The 18,371-nt window shown below is 35.9% G+C and overlaps 1 protein-coding gene across 1 annotated transcript in view; it reads left to right on the top strand.

The window, feature by feature from the left end:
* Nucleotides 1–18,371, top strand: part of DMGDH (dimethylglycine dehydrogenase) — a 43,084-nt gene that overhangs the window by 23,978 nt on the left and 735 nt on the right. Inside the window, exons 8-15 of the mRNA XM_057405450.1 lie at nt 125–294; nt 457–610; nt 1,479–1,644; nt 4,144–4,274; nt 5,715–5,932; nt 6,823–6,980; nt 8,054–8,113; nt 17,566–17,700. Of these exons, the coding sequence (XP_057261433.1) occupies nt 125–294; nt 457–610; nt 1,479–1,644; nt 4,144–4,274; nt 5,715–5,932; nt 6,823–6,980; nt 8,054–8,113; nt 17,566–17,700 (1,192 nt within the window). The remainder of the gene's footprint in view (nt 1–124; nt 295–456; nt 611–1,478; nt 1,645–4,143; nt 4,275–5,714; nt 5,933–6,822; nt 6,981–8,053; nt 8,114–17,565; nt 17,701–18,371) is intronic.

Genomic DNA, 18,371 nt, shown 5'->3' with positions numbered 1-18,371 from the left:
CGACAACAAAACATGGAAAAATTTAAAATACTTTAGGGGGTGTATTAGTAGTATATGCTACTGCTGATTTTTAAAAACAAAACATAAAAGATCTGGCACTGAAGGACTTTTTCCTGTTTTCAAGGTATGGCATTATACATGCTGGTGGCATAGGAAAATACCTCAGTGACTGGATCCTGGATGGGGAACCTCCGTTTGACCTGATAGAATTAGATCCCAACCGATACGGAAAGTGGACCACCACAGAATACACAGCAGCCAAAGCAAGAGAATCTTACGGTTTTAATAACATTGGTAAGAAGGTACTTCTTAAAAATACATTTATATCCTGAAAATGTATTCCAACAAAGCCTTCCTCTAGATTCCATGTCTATATACATGTATTCTGTCTTGGTGAGGATCTTAGTATGCCATGGTTTCTTAGTTTGGGTTTTGTTGGATGTTTTTCCCCTCTAGTTGGTTACCCTAAAGAAGAAAGATTTGCTGGAAGACCAACAGAGAGAACCAGTGGGCTGTATGATTTGCTGAAGTCAAAATGTTCAATGGGCTTTCATGCAGGATGGGAGCAACCTCATTGGTTCTACAAACCTGGAGATGAGACTGGATACAAGTAAATGAAAGATTAATTTCCCTCCCCCACCCTGAGATAAAATTAATGAGAAACATACATTTATCATTAATTTCAGCTAAATGTATCAATTAGGTAGATACTCCATTCTTAGTTTTTTCCATAGAATCCATTTAATTCTGATAATACAGACATTTCAAAACACATACTGAGCTATCCTGCTACTGTGCTAGGATTAGCATATCAGGGAGCAGCCTAGCTTAAAGAACAGGATAGAAAACAGTAAATTCATTATAAATTTATATTTTTCACCCTTTACTATTATTTGATCAGCAGCACAGTATAATGTTTTCATGAAAAAGCTCATACCTTTCTATGTAATACTCAGGAAAAGAGATGTGCAATCCTCTTATGGGTTTTTTTAATCTCTTTCCCCCTCTGCGCCTGCCCACCTAGTTATCTTCTTGCATCAGGGAACATGCAGCAAATAACTGTTTTCCACAGGGATACTTGAGTCCCAATCTAAATGAGGCTCATAAAGGAATAAAGAGACACACTTTGCTGTTCAGAAATAAAGCCTCTGACACCTTAAACCCAAATAAATGATTCACCAACAAAGTATGCTGTAAATTGACACATGACAGACCACTACTTCTAACATTTGAACAGTTGACAGTTTATTGTACAAAAAGGTTGATAAAATATCAACCCATATCTTTCTCTGTTGTTAAAAGATTTTAATAATTAAGCTATGTTAGACCAAGGAAAATATTGGGTAAGCTGCCTACAGTTAGAAAAGTCTGTCTCTTTTGGATGATTATTAAACTAAAGAATCTGGAAACTACCTTTTGCTGAAAAAAACCACAGAATTTTTAAATTATGTTTTGTGTGTCTAAATTCTCTGTTTCAGACCAAGTTTCCGACGCACAAATTGGTTTGACCCTGTGGGTCGTGAGTATAAACAGGTTATGGGAAATGTTGGTGTGATTGACCTGTCACCATTTGGCAAGTTTAAAGTAAAAGGCACAGATTCTGTTAAGCTGCTGGATCATCTGTTTGCAAATGTTGTTCCAAAGGTAAATGGACAGTAATAACTGTTTTAATATAGGATTTACACAAACAAGATCTGCTTGTCTGTCTTGAAAATGAAGCACAATACTGTTGCCATATCTTTCAGGTAACGAACACTCAGATTCTTTGGAGAAATTGCTGTGTGAGGAGATGTATTGCACTCAGTTAACAGGATGAGCAGTAGGGTTTATGCTAGAGCAGCCCCAAGTAGAAGTACCTTTTGGCACAGATCACCGAATCAGAATGCTTGGTGTTGTACAGGACCTCTGAAGGTCATCTTGTCCAGCCGTCTGTTCAAGCAGAGGGAACTCTTTGCTTAGGGCTATTTCCAGATGACTTTTGAGTATCTCCAAGGATGGAGACTCCAACAGCTCTTAGGTCAACCTGTAGCTCTGCTGGTGTCACCTTTACAGTACAAAATTAATTTCCTTATGTTCGGACAGAGCCTCCTGTATTCTAAATCCTTGTCTAAGGGAGTCCAGGTGAATCTCCCCTGGAATTCGTTTGTAACAGTAAATAGTAGAATAGCTTAGTAGCTGCCTGCCTAAAACTGTGCTATAATGTGGCAGCTTAAGGCAACAGAGCAGAGCAGTGCAAGGTGCTTTTCCCTGACCATAGGTGGATGTAGTACTCTTCCTGGATGCCCAAGGAAGCAGTTTTGTTGTGGGTTTTTGTTTTTCTTTTTCTTTTTCAAATGTGACCCATGCTTGTTTTCCACCTGCTCATACTGACTCTGTTTTACAGCTGGCTGCCTGGAGCAGGAAAGGTTCCAGACATTCAGGATATTCAGCTTTCAGTTCACCCTGTCCTTTTTCCACAACCATGGCTGCTCACAGATCATCAGAATATGATCATGTTTTAAAAAATGGCATAATGTGACAGACTACTCCAGGTTTCTTATTCTTGGTCCTCAGTTTATGGTAGTGCTCCGTACTACCCTTTGGTGTACCCTTTATCTTCCTGCTTTTGCTCATTTCAGCACAGAATTTCACAAAATATTTGCTGTAGGTGATGTTTTTAGCTGCTTCAGACACCAGAGGGGGGGAAGCATAGGGAAACAGTAAGTACACTAAGACTATAGTTATGAAGGTAGGTAACTTCTCAGAGGTCAGAGCCAAATGAATGGGAAGGCTGTATGCAAGACTGGTATCCTATAGGTTTAGGAAAAAGAAGAACCCAAATTGCTATAGAGTCATACTTTTTTACTGTACTAATTTTGTGATAGTAATATAGATTGGAAGTTTATTTTCTTTCTAGCTTGGAGTAGAGGCAGGGAAAGAGTGTCATCAGTGGGCATGGGTAACAGTGAATATACTTTTGTGATAAAGAGAAAGCAAGACTGAACAGGAAATTATGGGAACAAAGCGGGTGCTTTCAGTAGAGTTAAATCAGTGTTACTAAGAGGAAAAAGAAAGCTAGATGGCAAAGTGGAATGAATAGTTTATGAGGCCGCTAAAAAATCCAGCATTCATGAAAATTGGTTATTTAAGCCGTTTGTTTTTTGGTGCCATTCATGCTATTCTGCATCATAAAATAATTCAGTGAAGTTACTGAGATATACTTGTATCACAAACAAGTTGAGTGTGACTAGCATTAGATTCTGAAAATTCAACTATGTGCCTGCAGTATGCCAGTAACTATACTAACGTAATATGATCTTGCAAAAGAATGTTAATATCTGCAATATTTTTCCTTTTTCTATTCATTGTCTGGGCTCTGACTGGGTGACTGACAAGGTTCTTATGAAAGCAGAATGAAATAAGTATTAAATTCTGCCTCTGGAACCAGACAGCACAATGTCTATGGCATATTCATATTTCTGTTGCTATGGATGATACCTGTATGAACATGTGTATGTTTTATGGTCACACCTAAGTAACTTTTATTTGAAACTTTGCCTCTAGAAATCATGTTTCTGACACAGAACCTGGTATGAATGTACAAAGATGTAGATTCATAGTCAGCAACTACATAAAACAGCGTACGTAAATCAGGGCCACAAAAGTATAAGCCAACTCAACATTTCATTCTTTAAAGTAAGAGGCAAAGCTTGTTTTATCCTTTTGGGATCTGAAAGCTTTATTTACATGATTGAAAAATAATATTTATGTCAATAACTCACAAATTTTTTATTCAGATGATCAGGGAACAAAGTAAAATTGATTGAATTCATGTTGAAAATGCAGTCTTAAATCAAATGTAGCTTAAGAATGCCTTGTCTAATACACAATTAACAAATATTTATAAAAGTCTTGATTTACCTTATTTGAAAATTTTCTTTCTTTTTTGTTGCTTTTTTTTTTCTATAAAGAAAAATGTTTCATTTCCTTTGTAAAGCTTAAGCTTGGCCAGTTGTGCATCTGACCAATCCTGTTATGGCATAGGAGAACAACCATAAAAAAATTGGGTTTTTTTCAAATGAAGATATATTTCCATACATTTCATAATGGTTAAGAATTCAAGTGTATTTTGCATTCTTAATATTTGCAAATTTTACCCTTTAGGTGGGTTCCACAAATATAAGCCATATGTTAACACCAAGAGGAAAAGTTTATGCTGAGCTAACAGTCTCTCAACTGTATCCTGGAGAATTTATGCTTGTAACTGGCTCAGGGTCAGAACTCCATGACCTGAGGTTAGTTTATTTTTACTACAGTAAGTATGTAGTGCTATATAGCCACATTAATATAGAAACCTTTTTATCAAGTGCCAAATATTTTATTATTATTCAACAGACCTTTCACTAAGCTCCTGAGATTTCTACTTATTTATTGACTTTGATTTCCTAGAAACTTGGTTGACTTGAATCATGAAGCATAAGCAGTTGCATATAGGGTTGTTGCTGATGTAAAAAGAGGGAGAATTTACTGATAATTATGTAATATTTATGGAGGTAGTTCTTGTTTTGTTCTTGAACCTGTTTGTGTTTGACATTGTATGATGGAACACAGCATGGTTGTTCCTTTCTAGTGTTTTCTCTTACGCAAAAAAGAAAATTGGCTTTAAACACGGGTGACCTCAGAGACACTGACCTGGCCAATACAAATTGCTAGTACAGTCTTCCTGATACTGTGATAATGTCTTCTGCTTTGGGCTCTGGGGTAACAAAGCAAAATAACAGAAAAGAACAAGTAAAAGCAGTTGCAGGATGACTTCATTAAAATGCCTTTCATAGATGAGCACTGGAAGCAACATATCTAGTGCAATTAGCAGCTCTACTTACATACTAAGAAAAAGAATTTTTCTCACTGGAGATTGCTGACAAATCAGTTATTCAGAATGAATCAACATATAAAAGACTGAAATTTGCTATCCTGATACACAATGAATAATGTACTATTTTATAACTTTCTCATAAGAATAAGTAGGACTGTTGGCACATTCAGGAAACAAAGGCATTTACTAGATGCACTAGAGAATTTCTACAGTCCCATTTGGTGCTCCCATCTGCCTGCTATCTTTTAACACTGCTTAACAAAGTGTTAATGTACGTCATAGTGCATTAATACTACTTCATAAGATTTTTAAATATATGCATTTCATTTATTTTGTGAGCTTCCTGAAAGATAATGCTCAGCTCATGTTTTTGCTTAAACCGAAACAGAACTTCCTGCTAGTACTTTAAATACTGTACTCAGGAAGAAACAAACCTGGCTGTACATTTCTGTTGACATAGGGAATTTATTTAGAAACTTATGTTTGCTGTGTTTCTTGCTTGCTCTTTTTGTATGTTGACTTTTTATTAACGCATTCTGGATCCAAAGGCAGATCTGTGTTCAGTCCTATGAGATCAGCTCTTTCTCTTATCTTGAAAACACCGTTCCATCCATTTAAATTATCATGTTTACTGTTTGTATCCAAGATGCCTGTAGTTATATACCAGTACCTCACCAGAAAACAGTTTAACATCAGTGATAGGTATGACTAACACGTAATTCCATTTGTTTTCAGATAGTGTGGGTCTGGGAGCTGCTGGGAAGATGAATATCAACAAAACATAATTCCTTTTTATATGTTGTCTAAATCAGTTATTTTTCATAAAGAATTTAACATCAATATTGTGTTTTATCTGCAGATGGATAGAAGAGAATATAATGAGAGGTAGATACAAAGTTGAAATAGAAAACATGACAGACAAGATGGGAGTACTTGGTGTAGCAGGTCCCTGTGCAAGACAGGTTCTCCAGAAGTTGACAGATGAGGATCTAAGTGATGGTTCATTTAAGTTTCTCCAGTCTAAACATCTGAAACTTTCTGATATTGCTGTTACTGCCATCAGGATATCGTACACAGGTAAGCAATAGAGGAAACAGACTCTTAAGCAAACAGTAAAATAAGTGTAATGAAAATTATGTTGAAAATTAATCTTATCATGTATTCCTAAGAAATAGGTTCATTACATTTTATATAATAATGTGTGAGGAAACAGACTTACACACAAGTACATTGATTTTCAAATGTGACATGGTCAGGGTCTGTGCTGAGTTTTCCAAGACCTTTCTCTCTAGAATGCCCTATAGTGCAAATATTTATTTTACAGAACAAAAGGCCAGTTTTGATAACCTCTGTGGTATTTGCTGCAAAACCAATGTCAAGAATTGTTTTTGGAGTACCTTATATTAGTGTTTGTCACATCCCTTGCAAATGTAATGCTGTAGTGCTATTTGTTTTTCCCAGTTACTTTGTATTTTTATTTCTTTTTATGTCCATCTCTACTACAATAGACTGAATTCAGAGCATTCTGAAGCAGCTGAATTCCTTGTAATTCATATTCTCTTTCTATTGTATTGAATATAATACGTTCATTTTATGCTTATTTATACTTATTTATGTATTTGCTGTTCCCTTGCCAAGTCATCATCTCTTTATAATGCTCTTAAGTATTGCCTCTCATTGTGGCTTCATTACATGACCTTTTCCCACTGTTTATTCTGATTCCACCTTCCATCGTGATTTCAGTTCACAGTTTAAATTAGAATAGTACCACTGCTTAAGATCTAGGGCATAAAGACTCTGGTGGTTCCTTCAGGGAATTAGACTGCTATATAATATCAGAATTGACCCTAAAATGTGAATTAACAGTTACAGCACTGATCCGCACTTTTTACCAAAGATAGGATTCTATTTATTAGGATTGCTTCATTGTTGAGCTGCTGAAATCATTAATCTTGTTTATATAACAGGTGAATTGGGCTGGGAGCTTTATCATAGAAAAGAAGATTCTGTAGCTCTCTACAATGCAATCATGGAAGCTGGCCAAAAAGAGGGCATTGACAACTTTGGAACATATGCTCTGAATGCTTTAAGACTGGAAAAGGGTTTTCGAGCCTGGGGAGCAGAGGTCAGGAAATGTAACTTCTTTATTCATCTTTCTGGTTACTTATTTATTTATTTGATTATGATTATACTGCTTTTAGTTAGAGTTAGCACAAACAGTTTTTGTTGCAGAGTCTCAGTTTAGCATGAAAATAAAATTTACCTTGAGCAGGAAAAGCTGCTATAATTCTGGACAGTGTAATTTCTAAACAGAAATAATCAGTATACTCCATTGCACTGCTGGCAAAGAGACATTTATTTTGATTCACTGATGTTTTCTCCTCCTGTGTGTAACAAAGTTCTGAGAGTTTTGCTGTGCTCTAGTGTTTTGAAATCAGAGGCTTGGCTGGTAGATTCTGAAAATGTTTTATATCTGTAATAACTATGTCAGGAGAGGCCAATTCTTCTCCAATAATATATTTGGAACTTTTGCAGTTGCCATTAGCTTATATCTGCCAAATTTTCTCACTCACAATAAAGAACTGTCCAGGGAGATTAGAGAATTTGGGGAAAATCAGTGTAATTTCTGCTTACCTGAATTTTTTCTCAAGGCTTTTGGAAATGAAAGAACTCAAGGAGATGAAACGGTGGGTGTTTTTTCCTTTTTTTTTTTCTTTTGTTTGCCCAGTGATAATTACTTTCATTCTTGCTTCAAATGCTACCAAAAACCTCATTCACCTTACTCTTAATGGAAATGTGGTGAATAAAATTGTCTTTGTGTTTTATTTTCCTCTCCAGCTAAGACATTGTACTGTTTTGCATTTTATGTGTGTACTTCACTTATTCAGTCTTCTAAGGTTTCCATTCTGCTTTGATGAAATCCTGCTTCTCACTGAAATGTGTATTTACTTTGCATATTGAAACTTAGATGAATGATTTACATATCTATACTTTATATTAGGCATAGTAGTAGATACTCTGTTTAAATCACATACTGGAAGCATGCAGTGTATTAAAATGGCAGTTGCACAGATGCAACATGGAAGACACCGACACAGGAGTAAATAAAAGGATGCATAGAATGAATAAACGAAGCCCCCAGCCCAAAAGCTATGATGGGCCATCATGTACAGATGGTGAATTTATCTTTTTTAACAGATGAACTGTGACACTAATCCCTTGGAAGCTGGACTGGAATACTTTGTAAAGCTAAACAAGGTATGTCATTTATTTTCAATGTGTTCTATTATGTCCAAAGTTATTTTTTTAAGTGTTTGAAAAGAAATTTGCTCATTATCTGTAATATAAAATAGGTTTAGAAAATTGTAAGTACTTTATAAATATCAATTTGATTTAAAAAAATATTTTTTATTTTCCCATGTTTCTTACTAACAGAATTATACATTAGATCAGGAAGTTGCAAATACTAAGTGTTGTCTGTGAAAAATAACTCTGATTTATTTTCATAGAGAAATTGGAGTCATGTGTTTTATAAACATGTAGTGTCTGTATATAAGCTGAACAAGCCTATCCATATTGTGAAAATGTTTTCCCTTCTTATTCTTGTTAAAGGAGTTTGTTTGTTTTGTTGGCCTTTTGATTTTGGGTTTGTTTGTTTTTTTGCTTAATGTAAGCAGGAAAGCAGCCATAAGCAGGGAAAGCTTGCCAAGATGACCACGTAGAACGTAGGAAAGCAGTAACGTGCATGAAGCACTTTCTTATTCATTGTTCCTCAAAGTTACCTGCAGGGTTGAAATGCAGGGTTGGAATGCAGGGTTGGAACAGCTCTCTGGAGCAGATACTCATCTTGTAAATGAATGGGTATGGAGTGACTCTCCAGCGTAGATGCAGGAGCTAAGCCTAAAACATTTGCCAGTTTTGCTGAATTGATGTGAAAAAGGAAATAATCTGTGTTTATTTATTGACACAAACGTGGGCAATTGTGACTGTATGTTTACAGTGCAGAGGTACCTGAGCTTACTCAGATATTGGAAGCAGTCTAAACACTGTAGCATGAAGTGCAATGTGAGATTATTTACTCTGCTTTTTGGCAGTTTGGGGCTATGAGTCCCAGTTCCATACCTTTGGTTTTGGTGTGCTTGGCATGGCATAGAACTCGGCCGTCCTCACAGGCCACTGTGACTGAAGACAAGCAAATATTCTGCTATCACCAGTTCCTATTGTTAAGGAAACTTCACCCATAAAAGGCAAATGAGATAAAAACTACAGGAAACAGATACTTTTGGTTTGGTTTGGGTTTGTTTTCTTTTTTTTTTTGACATCTCAATTAGTTGAGTTCCTGGAAAAGATTATTCCTTTAAACATGCGCCCCCAACTGGGGAAAGTGCTGATTCCTGTGTAAATAACGAAAATGTACTGTTCATTCAATTACCGAAGTCTTACTGTGCAACAAGTAGCTCAAATAGCTCACAAAACAAGGAAAAAGACTTCATCATAAGTGAATCTCGAGTGGTATGTCATAGAAAACTTGAACAGTTTCTAAAGAAATTAAAGCTAATGGACGACCACATGCCATTGAAGGTAATAAAGTACTTTATTTCCACAAAAGGGCATTTAAATATGTGGGGAATAAATAGGAAGAGATGTGAATTACCAATAAAATACTGATATTTCTCTGTGTTTACAAAGTTTAGGTATGCATTATTTTCAGATATATATGGACTAGTAATTTTTTTGTTCTGAGTAACAAGAAAAACTCTTAAAATCTTAAACTGACACCCCCCACCGTCCTTCCCCTCCCTGTTCTATATAGCATGAGGATAAATAAACCTTTTTCCTCAGGATTTCTGTGGCAACTTTCATTTTATCAATAAGGCTAAAGAGAGGGTATTGTTCTAGGTAGTTTCCTTTAGACTCTGCTTGATACTTCTTTTTTCTCTAGTGTTGGCATTAGTTGGTTCTTTGCACAGATGAGCAGGATGGGTTGTGATTAAACCAAATTTGAGGGAACTAGAAGAATTAATTTCTAGTTTAGAGAACACAGTGTCTTCATATTGCCAACAAAATCCACCTGGTTTAAGGGTGAGTCTTTTTTTAATAACTGTTGTTCTTTTGGTTGTTCAATCATGCTTAGGAAATTAGGTAAGTCGTTAGAAAGCCTCATCTCATGAATAAGCACTCTGCTAATAAATATTCGATGGAGTTCTAATGGCTTTTGTGGCAGGAAATTCACAGAATATCTTTAAAGGAGAAAAAGTTGCAATTCATTTTGCTCTGCATCTCAAAATATTGTTTCAGTTCTGCTGCACATTTGCATTTTCTCAGGCTCAAGTCAAAGATATAATACCTCTGAATGCTTTTTATTTTCAAAACCCTGGTTTAAAACCAATGGTTTTTTCAAATATTATCATACAAAAAGGTAAGCACTCACCAGATGTTAATTTACTCCAGATCTTTGTTCTGTGGTATAATCAACTACATCTGTGTTTACCTTGCCATATAGATCAAAATTTCATGTGTGAAATCATTAAGACCTCCCACTCTTGAAGATCCAACAGTCTCCCTGGGCAGTCTGTTCTAGTAATTCACCATCCTTACATGAGAAAATGTTTTCTTGCCATACTATTATGTTAATTATGTACATATAGAAAAAATATTTCCTTATTTCAGAAGCTGATTACATCTTCGAAACCTTCTGCCATGTTTCTTTTTGGTCTTCTGAAGTGGTTAGTTATTTTCTGATAATTCGGTATTCTTAAACCAGCCTATTTTTTCTCCTGACCATAACGGACCAGAAGTCCCAATAAAACTTGATGTTAGAGTGAAAAACCTTTATGTCTATTTGAGTAGCTCACAGAAATAAATTCTTTAAGAAGGTCCGTATGAATCCAATAGTGCCAGCCCTTACCAAGAGCGTTGAGCTCTATCCGTCCGAAGTTAAATGCTCGTACGTGTCTGACTGGTTTTGCTATATCCAAGACTGCCATCTCCTGGTCACTCCCTCTGCAGCAGCAGCTCGCTGCGATTCGGGAAGAGTGCCGTAATAGAAACCGTCTGGGACGCTGCTCTATGGCACTCCTCCAGGCCGGGATCTGAGTGCTCAGCTAAGATACACTGTTTGGTTCCATTAGGAGGAAATACCGTTATCAGGAGCAGTGTTTCTTTGTTGAAGCCCTTTTTATTTACTGGGGCAGTTTCTCTGTTTTCCATTCCAAGCTTCTTTCCAGATTTTGCCATACCCAGCATTTCTCAGTACTCTACCAGCCTTTTTAAAAACAAAACAAAACAAAACTTTCTCCTTTTTTTTTCCCTTCTTCTTTACCTGTCTGCTCACCACCCTTTGTGTCTCATCTTCACCAGTGCTACTCAGTGACTGCCTGAATTTCAATGTCAAAAGATGCCTCTTAGACTGCAAGTCCTACCCCTCTTTCTTACTTTGACATTCGGTGATTTTTACTATTGCACCTATGAGACATGAGTATTTAATTGCTTCATTATTCATTGTGACTAGAAGTTGTGTCATACCCTGCAGCTTTACTGAGATGGGTGAATGACAAGATATGGTCCTTGAGTATTGACCTAACCTCCAACATAACTGTACATAAACTGTTATCTCATATGAAGCTGAGTTATTCTAAGGCTGTGCTTCTATCTTTTTATTCCTTTGGTGGCAGGTTTAAGCTTACAGTTTCATGTCCTCCTCTTTTGAGTCATTTGTTTCCCTCCTGGCCATTCTGCCAGAACTGCCTCACAGTTGTGTCAGTCCAGCTCATGTCAGTCCAGATCTAAGACAGTATGTCTCAACTTGTTAAAGCACAAAACAATAAACATTTTTCTAACAAAAATGCTGGAACTGGCACAACTGCAGAGAGCATGCCCTCCAAAAAGGGAGTGCTAACAGAGTTATCAGTCCTGCCGTGGGTCCCTGGGGCTCTGGCCGCAAATACCACCCAGCACTAGGTGAAGAGAGAGGCTACACAAAACAGCAGAAAAGATGTGGATGCTGGCTCTGGGTCTCACAACTTTGCAGCATATGTAGTCGTTTGTATCATCATTCCACGTAAATGCTACTGTTCTAATCTGGTAACACCCTATGCTTTCAGAAACATGAAGGCAAGGAATGAGAAGGGCACAATTGGAAAAACAACCACTTGTAGCCCTTTGGTGATGCTTGCCACTTCTAAATTATTTGCAGGCTTTTTTTTAAATTTTTTTTTTAATAATAAAATAAAATCTAAAAATTTTATTTTTCCCCTTGAAAAAATCACTGACTTTAAAATAGGAGCTGTGTTTGTGGAACCATAGAAAATGGTTCATTTTAATCTTCTCACATCTAAAATCTAGCATAGGGTATGTAGGGAAGGCTTAGTAGGTGGAATGGCTGCATCTGCAGTTTGGGTCTGGCAGGAGCAGTGCTCCAACTTGATGCTGGACAAGCTGAACTTTAAGGGGTTCTGTAACTCCCCCTAATTGCTGCTGTGTGCCTCTCTTCACTTCTCCAATACACATCTCTCCTGTTCTGAGAGGAATAACTACAGTAGTGATCTCTGACCCCACGCCATAATCTGTTGTGCATACAGTTGTGCTTTGTGCCAGCTCTACTCCACACAAGAAAGGGAGGTGGAAGAAGAAAGAGCACAAATTTCGCTGAAGAAGGGATATGGATCCTGCGGGGAAGCAGAGGGATCTGAGTAAAGATGGAGCAATGGAAAGGTACTAGGTATTTGAGAGGGGGTAAGGGAACTTCCCCCCTCTTTCTTTCAATTCCCATTTATTATGCCTATGACATATTTATTCAATGTACTTTTCCAAATAAATCCTGTCCCCACTCAAACTGAAATTTAGAAGTGGAACCATATCGTATGGTTACTTCATTTGATGTCCAGAAGGTCATAAACCAGAGGATTTATTCCGTAAATTTACACAAATTATGAAACACATAGGAAAGAATCTGCAATTATTTTGTTACCCATATAAAATGCACACCCAGGTCACTCCCAGTGTGTTTCTTGGGCCATGTAGAGCAGTAAGTACGCACTAAGCTAGGAATGATGAACCAAAATAATCAGTAATTCATCAGTTGTTTGTATCAGTATCAATTTTTTACAGCTGGCTGTTTGCTTATAAGAAGGGCTTAGGCAGATTGAGTGAAAGCCACCGTGATGCAGATACTATACATACTGACTGGCCACACCTCCCTTAGAAAACTGTTTTGTGTGGTGTTAACTGTAGCTTTGTCTTGTTACAGAAAAATAAACTTGTCAAATATTGGCTGCCTGCAGAGGAAAATGATCTTCAGTTATCACCCTGGTGAGGGTGATATCATTTGCAGTGTTACCCTGAAATTATCCAAATTCATCTAAGAATAATTAATTCCAAAATACTGTATTGATTTCATCTCCAGTGTGTTGTAACATGATGGTTACAGCAGAATGCAGCAGCTGTTGGTAGTGCCTTAGTCAGGTGGCTTTGTGCACATAATTTGGCTATATGCCCACAGTCATAAGTAACACACCAAATAAATTGCAACATTTCATTATTAAGATACTTGCATATCTTTGTTGCCACTTACTGCTGAATAGATATGACATTTTTCTTCCTAGATACCTAGAATTTATTCTACTAAACTGTACAATATTGAAAAATAAATAAATAATTTAAGTTTTATCGATAATTTCTATTCCTTTGCTTCCCTTAAGACACAAAATATTTTTACAGAGAATTAGAATTAGGATCTGTGTGACATTAAAAGCCAAGCACACTTGAAACACAGCAAGATAAACTTTCCAGGGTACATCTCTGTGCTTGAAAAATCATCTCATTGGTTATTGTCTCCTGAACTCTTTAAAATATAAATATACATGTATATATATATGACCAATATGTTAATAGATAAAATAATCAGTGGAGTCCCTTTAACTATATGCTATTTTTAAAACTTAGTTTTTAAGACAGCTTAGTCTTTGTGATGTGATTTTCCACTAAAATCTGTGTGTTAGGTAACACAAGTAAAAATCTTGTATCTAAGAAGTGTTTTTCTTTTATGTGAAAAACATTACACCTGCCAAATCTTAATGCTTTAGGAGCTTATGACAAGATAATATGTCTTCTCATTTTAAGCTTAGCTTAGTAGGACTGTCCTTGCTCTTAAATAGTAAAAGTTTTACACTGTTGCCACATGTCAAATGATTTTTTTAAAACTGAAAGACAATTAAGAGCAGCTTTAAATCTGATACTTTTTGAGGTTGGAATTGTTTAGGGCTATTCTTTGTTTCCATTCTTCTTCTTCTGTTTTGGTTTTTTGTTTTCCTTTTTTAATGTTCATTTTTAATGTGAATTTCTTAATATTCACTTATACTATTTTGAATGGCATTTTTTCCTTGCATTATATATAGTGCCACAAGTTAAAACAAATAGAAGCAATACTCAAACTGACTACTTTTTTTCCGAGAAAGAGGAAGCAGCTGTTACCAAGAACTGCTGGACCAAGGTCGAATGAATCAGTTTCTAAATGCTGTTTCTTTGTAATGAACCTCATGCACACACACTCATAAATCAAAAATGAATAATGGTGGAAATAAGTTAGTGTAAAATTGACATGGATACCCTAGAACTGTAAAACAAAAGGACTAAAGTAGTCAAATTCATGTGGTTAGAATTTCTTAAGGTGTTTCTTTAAATATTTAAAAAATTTATATATACAGTTTTTTTCAGTTTTACATTATATATACACATACATTTTCACACATACATTTTTATCCATGTTTGTATAGTGTACATACATATTTATGTGTGCATTTATGTATGTACTTACATTATATTTACACACATTGTATGTACTTACATATATATGCATTATTATGCATATATATACACACATTTGCAGAGTGTGTGTGTGTGTATATTTACGTATTTGTGTACACTTTGCACAGTTTGAATTCTAGATTACCTCTTGGTTAATTTTCCAAGCCATGATTCTAAAAAGACAAGAATATTCTTAACCTTCAAGGAGCGTAAAATAACAAAGAATATACCCATTACATGAAATCCCTTAAATCCACCTCCAGCTAGCTTAAGAATTATGTAACAGTTTATTCCAGGTGGCCAAAAGCCTGGCCTAGTTAAAATTAATTGGGTAAGAATTTAATTTTGTGTTTGTAACCAACAGGCAAAAAAATTATCCATAGACAGATAGATTCTAAAGCCTGCCAGCTGTCAGCTCTAATGGTCTCCATATCCTAAAGGTAATTAAGAAATGGAAGTCAAAATTACTTTTGCTGTCAACCTTAAGGTTCCAAGAATTAGTATATTAACAGGAGTTAACTGTCATCTATACAGTTAATCTGGAAGTGAGCCATAAAAGCAATACACATCTTTTATCAGGTTGTATTCAAGACTCTGATTATGCCTGTTGCATTAACCTTTATGGAAGCTATTTTTCCATTTCTAAATGAGGAATTCATAGAGGTAAAAATGAACCAGAAATCTTGAATTTAAAACAAACAAACCCCAAAACACCACAACAACCCCAGACATGAAAATGATAGATGTTTTATAAGGATTTCATATCTCTCTATATCTATGCACTTGCAAGTATCAGAATACATGAGAAAAAAAGGAGCTGTGCATAGCAGTAACTACATCTGTGTTGTGTGATATGACATTCCCAAAGTCACTGATTACAGTTCTTCTGCAAAAATTGATGGTGACTCAGCTGAGGAAAAGGGCACAGTTGAAGAAGGCTGACAGAAGCTAGTTCTGAAGGAGCCCTCTCTGTTGGCACTCTTACTACTAAGAGGCCTAAAGACAGAAATTCACAAACATTCATCCTGCCATCTTAGATGGCTTAGAGTATCACAGTCAGAAGGCCGTAAGGCATATAACATTGTATTTGAATACTTCTGGTTAGTTCCACAGTTACATTCCTTGTGACTGAATACTGGATATTACATAAGCATGTATAGGAAGGAGGTAATTCAGTGCTAAGTGTATCTTTAGAATGTTTACTTCCTTGGTATTTTTCTCTGTCATGTAAAGCATTTTAGTGTGTGTGTGTTGTGCTATAACATATAGTCTTATTTGCATTTCTAGTTGTAGGTATTTCCTTTCATGAATGTTCCTGTGTAATAAAAATGTAATTCTGTGAAAAGTAAGAGGGAACTACCAGTACCTGGTTATTTTTGCTGGTCTGAGATCTTTGCTTTCTGTTTTCCAGCAGCATCTTGACAGTTATATTCTAAAATGAATCCTCACAGTCCTTTCTTTTTCTGGTCTGTGCTGTATTTCACACTGCCTTTCCCCAAAGGGTGCCATCTGTGATCCTTATCTGCTTTACCCTTAGTTGGTCTACCTCAATTTCAGACTATCGGGTCCTTAAATGGCTCATAAGCTCTTTTCCACAACTGCTTACAGAGTCTGATCTTTCAAAGTTCAAAAACTCCTCATTGGTTTAATAATTCCTTTTTAGCCCATACACAGATGTATGTGAACCTGCACAAGAACTACAGAAATAAGAACACGTGAACTAACTGCATAATAATCTATTTCAAGTATGTGTTGCTTGTAATTCTGACAGTACAATGACTCTCTACAGAAATTAAAGATCATTACCAGAAATAGTATTTTTGATGTATTACAAAATATTGCCCCTCTTTTCTATCAAACTCTCATCAAGTGAATATAATTCCTTCTTCAGACCTAAAATCAACTGCCCAAGAGTAGCTTTCACTGCTAGTCATCTTCTCAACAAAGTCTGAGAACTTTGTAACTGCTATTACGGTTCTTGCCCGTGGGGCAGGCTGGTGTGGCTCTGCAAATTAGTTGAGTAAAGATATTTTGTTCTGTCTGATTTATACCTTTAAAGACAAAACGAACATGCAGAATTTGTAAGCCACTGTTCCTAATATTTACTGCACAGATATTAGAAATAATGATATCCAGCTTGATTACTATTTTGTCCTCTACCCAAACTGTCAGCATCTTTGAAGTGGGATTTCTCTTTTTCTTGAGGCATTCTGTCCAGGACCACAGAGTTTGTAACAGCTCTCTTTTCTTTTTCCAATTTATTCTTATCCAGCCAACTAAGTAGGGAAGTTGCCTGAATTACATTTAAGACTTAGGAAGTATCAGGGTGAGACAAATCTGGTTTACAGCTACTTGTTGGTGAAATAAATTCATATCTGTGCACCTGGCCATTGAATCAGACTATCTCAGTGCAAATAGTTCAACATACAATAAATACTGTCCTATATACCCTGGAGGATTCAGAAGAGTTACTGATGGCTCAGTAGCTGTCGTCCATTTATGCAGACTGCTTCCAGAATGATGTAAATCTGCTTGTACCTTTCTAGGCAAGGGAACTGAACAGGCGAACTCCAAATGACAGTACTATTCTTTAACTAACATGCTTCATTATCCCATAAAATGCTAGCTATGGGGAAAAAATCAATAAATTAGGAATTATGTCTATTAAAGGACTGAGTTATAGAAGAACTAATATACTGAATAAAGTTACCAAGATAGGATGTACCAATATAAAACTACCAAGATACAAGATATAATATCTGTCAAAGGTTTTATTTCATCTGTATTTTATACAGAATACTTAAGTGACATGAAAACAAATGAAGATAATTTTAAATGCTTGTGTCTCGAAAATTTTGAAGAACCCAAACAATCATTTATCATCATTATCTTCTGTTTTTTTTCAGCCAGCAGACTTTACAGGAAAACAAGCACTGAAGCACATTAAAGAAAAGGGGCTCAAACGAAGACTGGTATATCTTGCCCTGGAAACAGATAATGTTGATCCAGAGGGAAATGAAAGTGTGTGGCATAATGGCAAGGTAAGAACTGTAGATCATGTTTCATGAAATTTATGTTAATTATTCATGAACAGAATCTAACTTCAAGTGTGAATTCATTACTTCTATTTTACTGGCACAGACTAATTTGAAGCTCAGATAAACACTGTCTAATCTTCAAGCTTGAAGCAAAGACTAAGTAAATATCTACAAAGAAAATGTGAAATACCATCAAGTCACAGAAACTAGATCTGGAACAAACTGAAATGTGTCACCCATTCTCTTCGTCTGCAATTTCTCCACTGTCCTAACAACACTTTTTATATTCGTGGGAAATAAACAAAATGGCAAAGTCTGGGCTCCTACACTCCAACACAGATTGAAATATACACTGAAACTTTCACTAGCAGTTAAATTATTATATGTAACAAACATATGCATGTGTGTAGTGTATGTTCCCATGAAAACTTAATTGAACACAACAGGAATACACTGTTTTTTCAAGGAGCGTAAACTTCCCAGTTTAAGGTGATGTCACTCACAGTAGAGAATATTATGAACTGCGTGACATACTTGAAACTCACTTGATGCCTAAAATCTGTAAACCAAAAGTAATATATGAGATACGTAGTTGTTTGGGTTGCTGTTTGGTTGTTTTGTTTTTTAAGATTGTTGTTTTGTTTTTTAATCTCAATGCATCTTGAAAATAAAGA

Source organism: Pezoporus wallicus, unplaced genomic scaffold (assembly GCF_028554395.1).
Source record: "Pezoporus wallicus isolate ANWC-B61680 ecotype Strahan unplaced genomic scaffold, APGP_CSIRO_Pwel_v1 scaffold_2696, whole genome shotgun sequence".
Classification (NCBI taxonomy): Eukaryota; Metazoa; Chordata; class Aves; order Psittaciformes; family Psittacidae; genus Pezoporus; species Pezoporus wallicus.
This window is presented reverse-complemented; position numbering and strand designations above follow the sequence as displayed.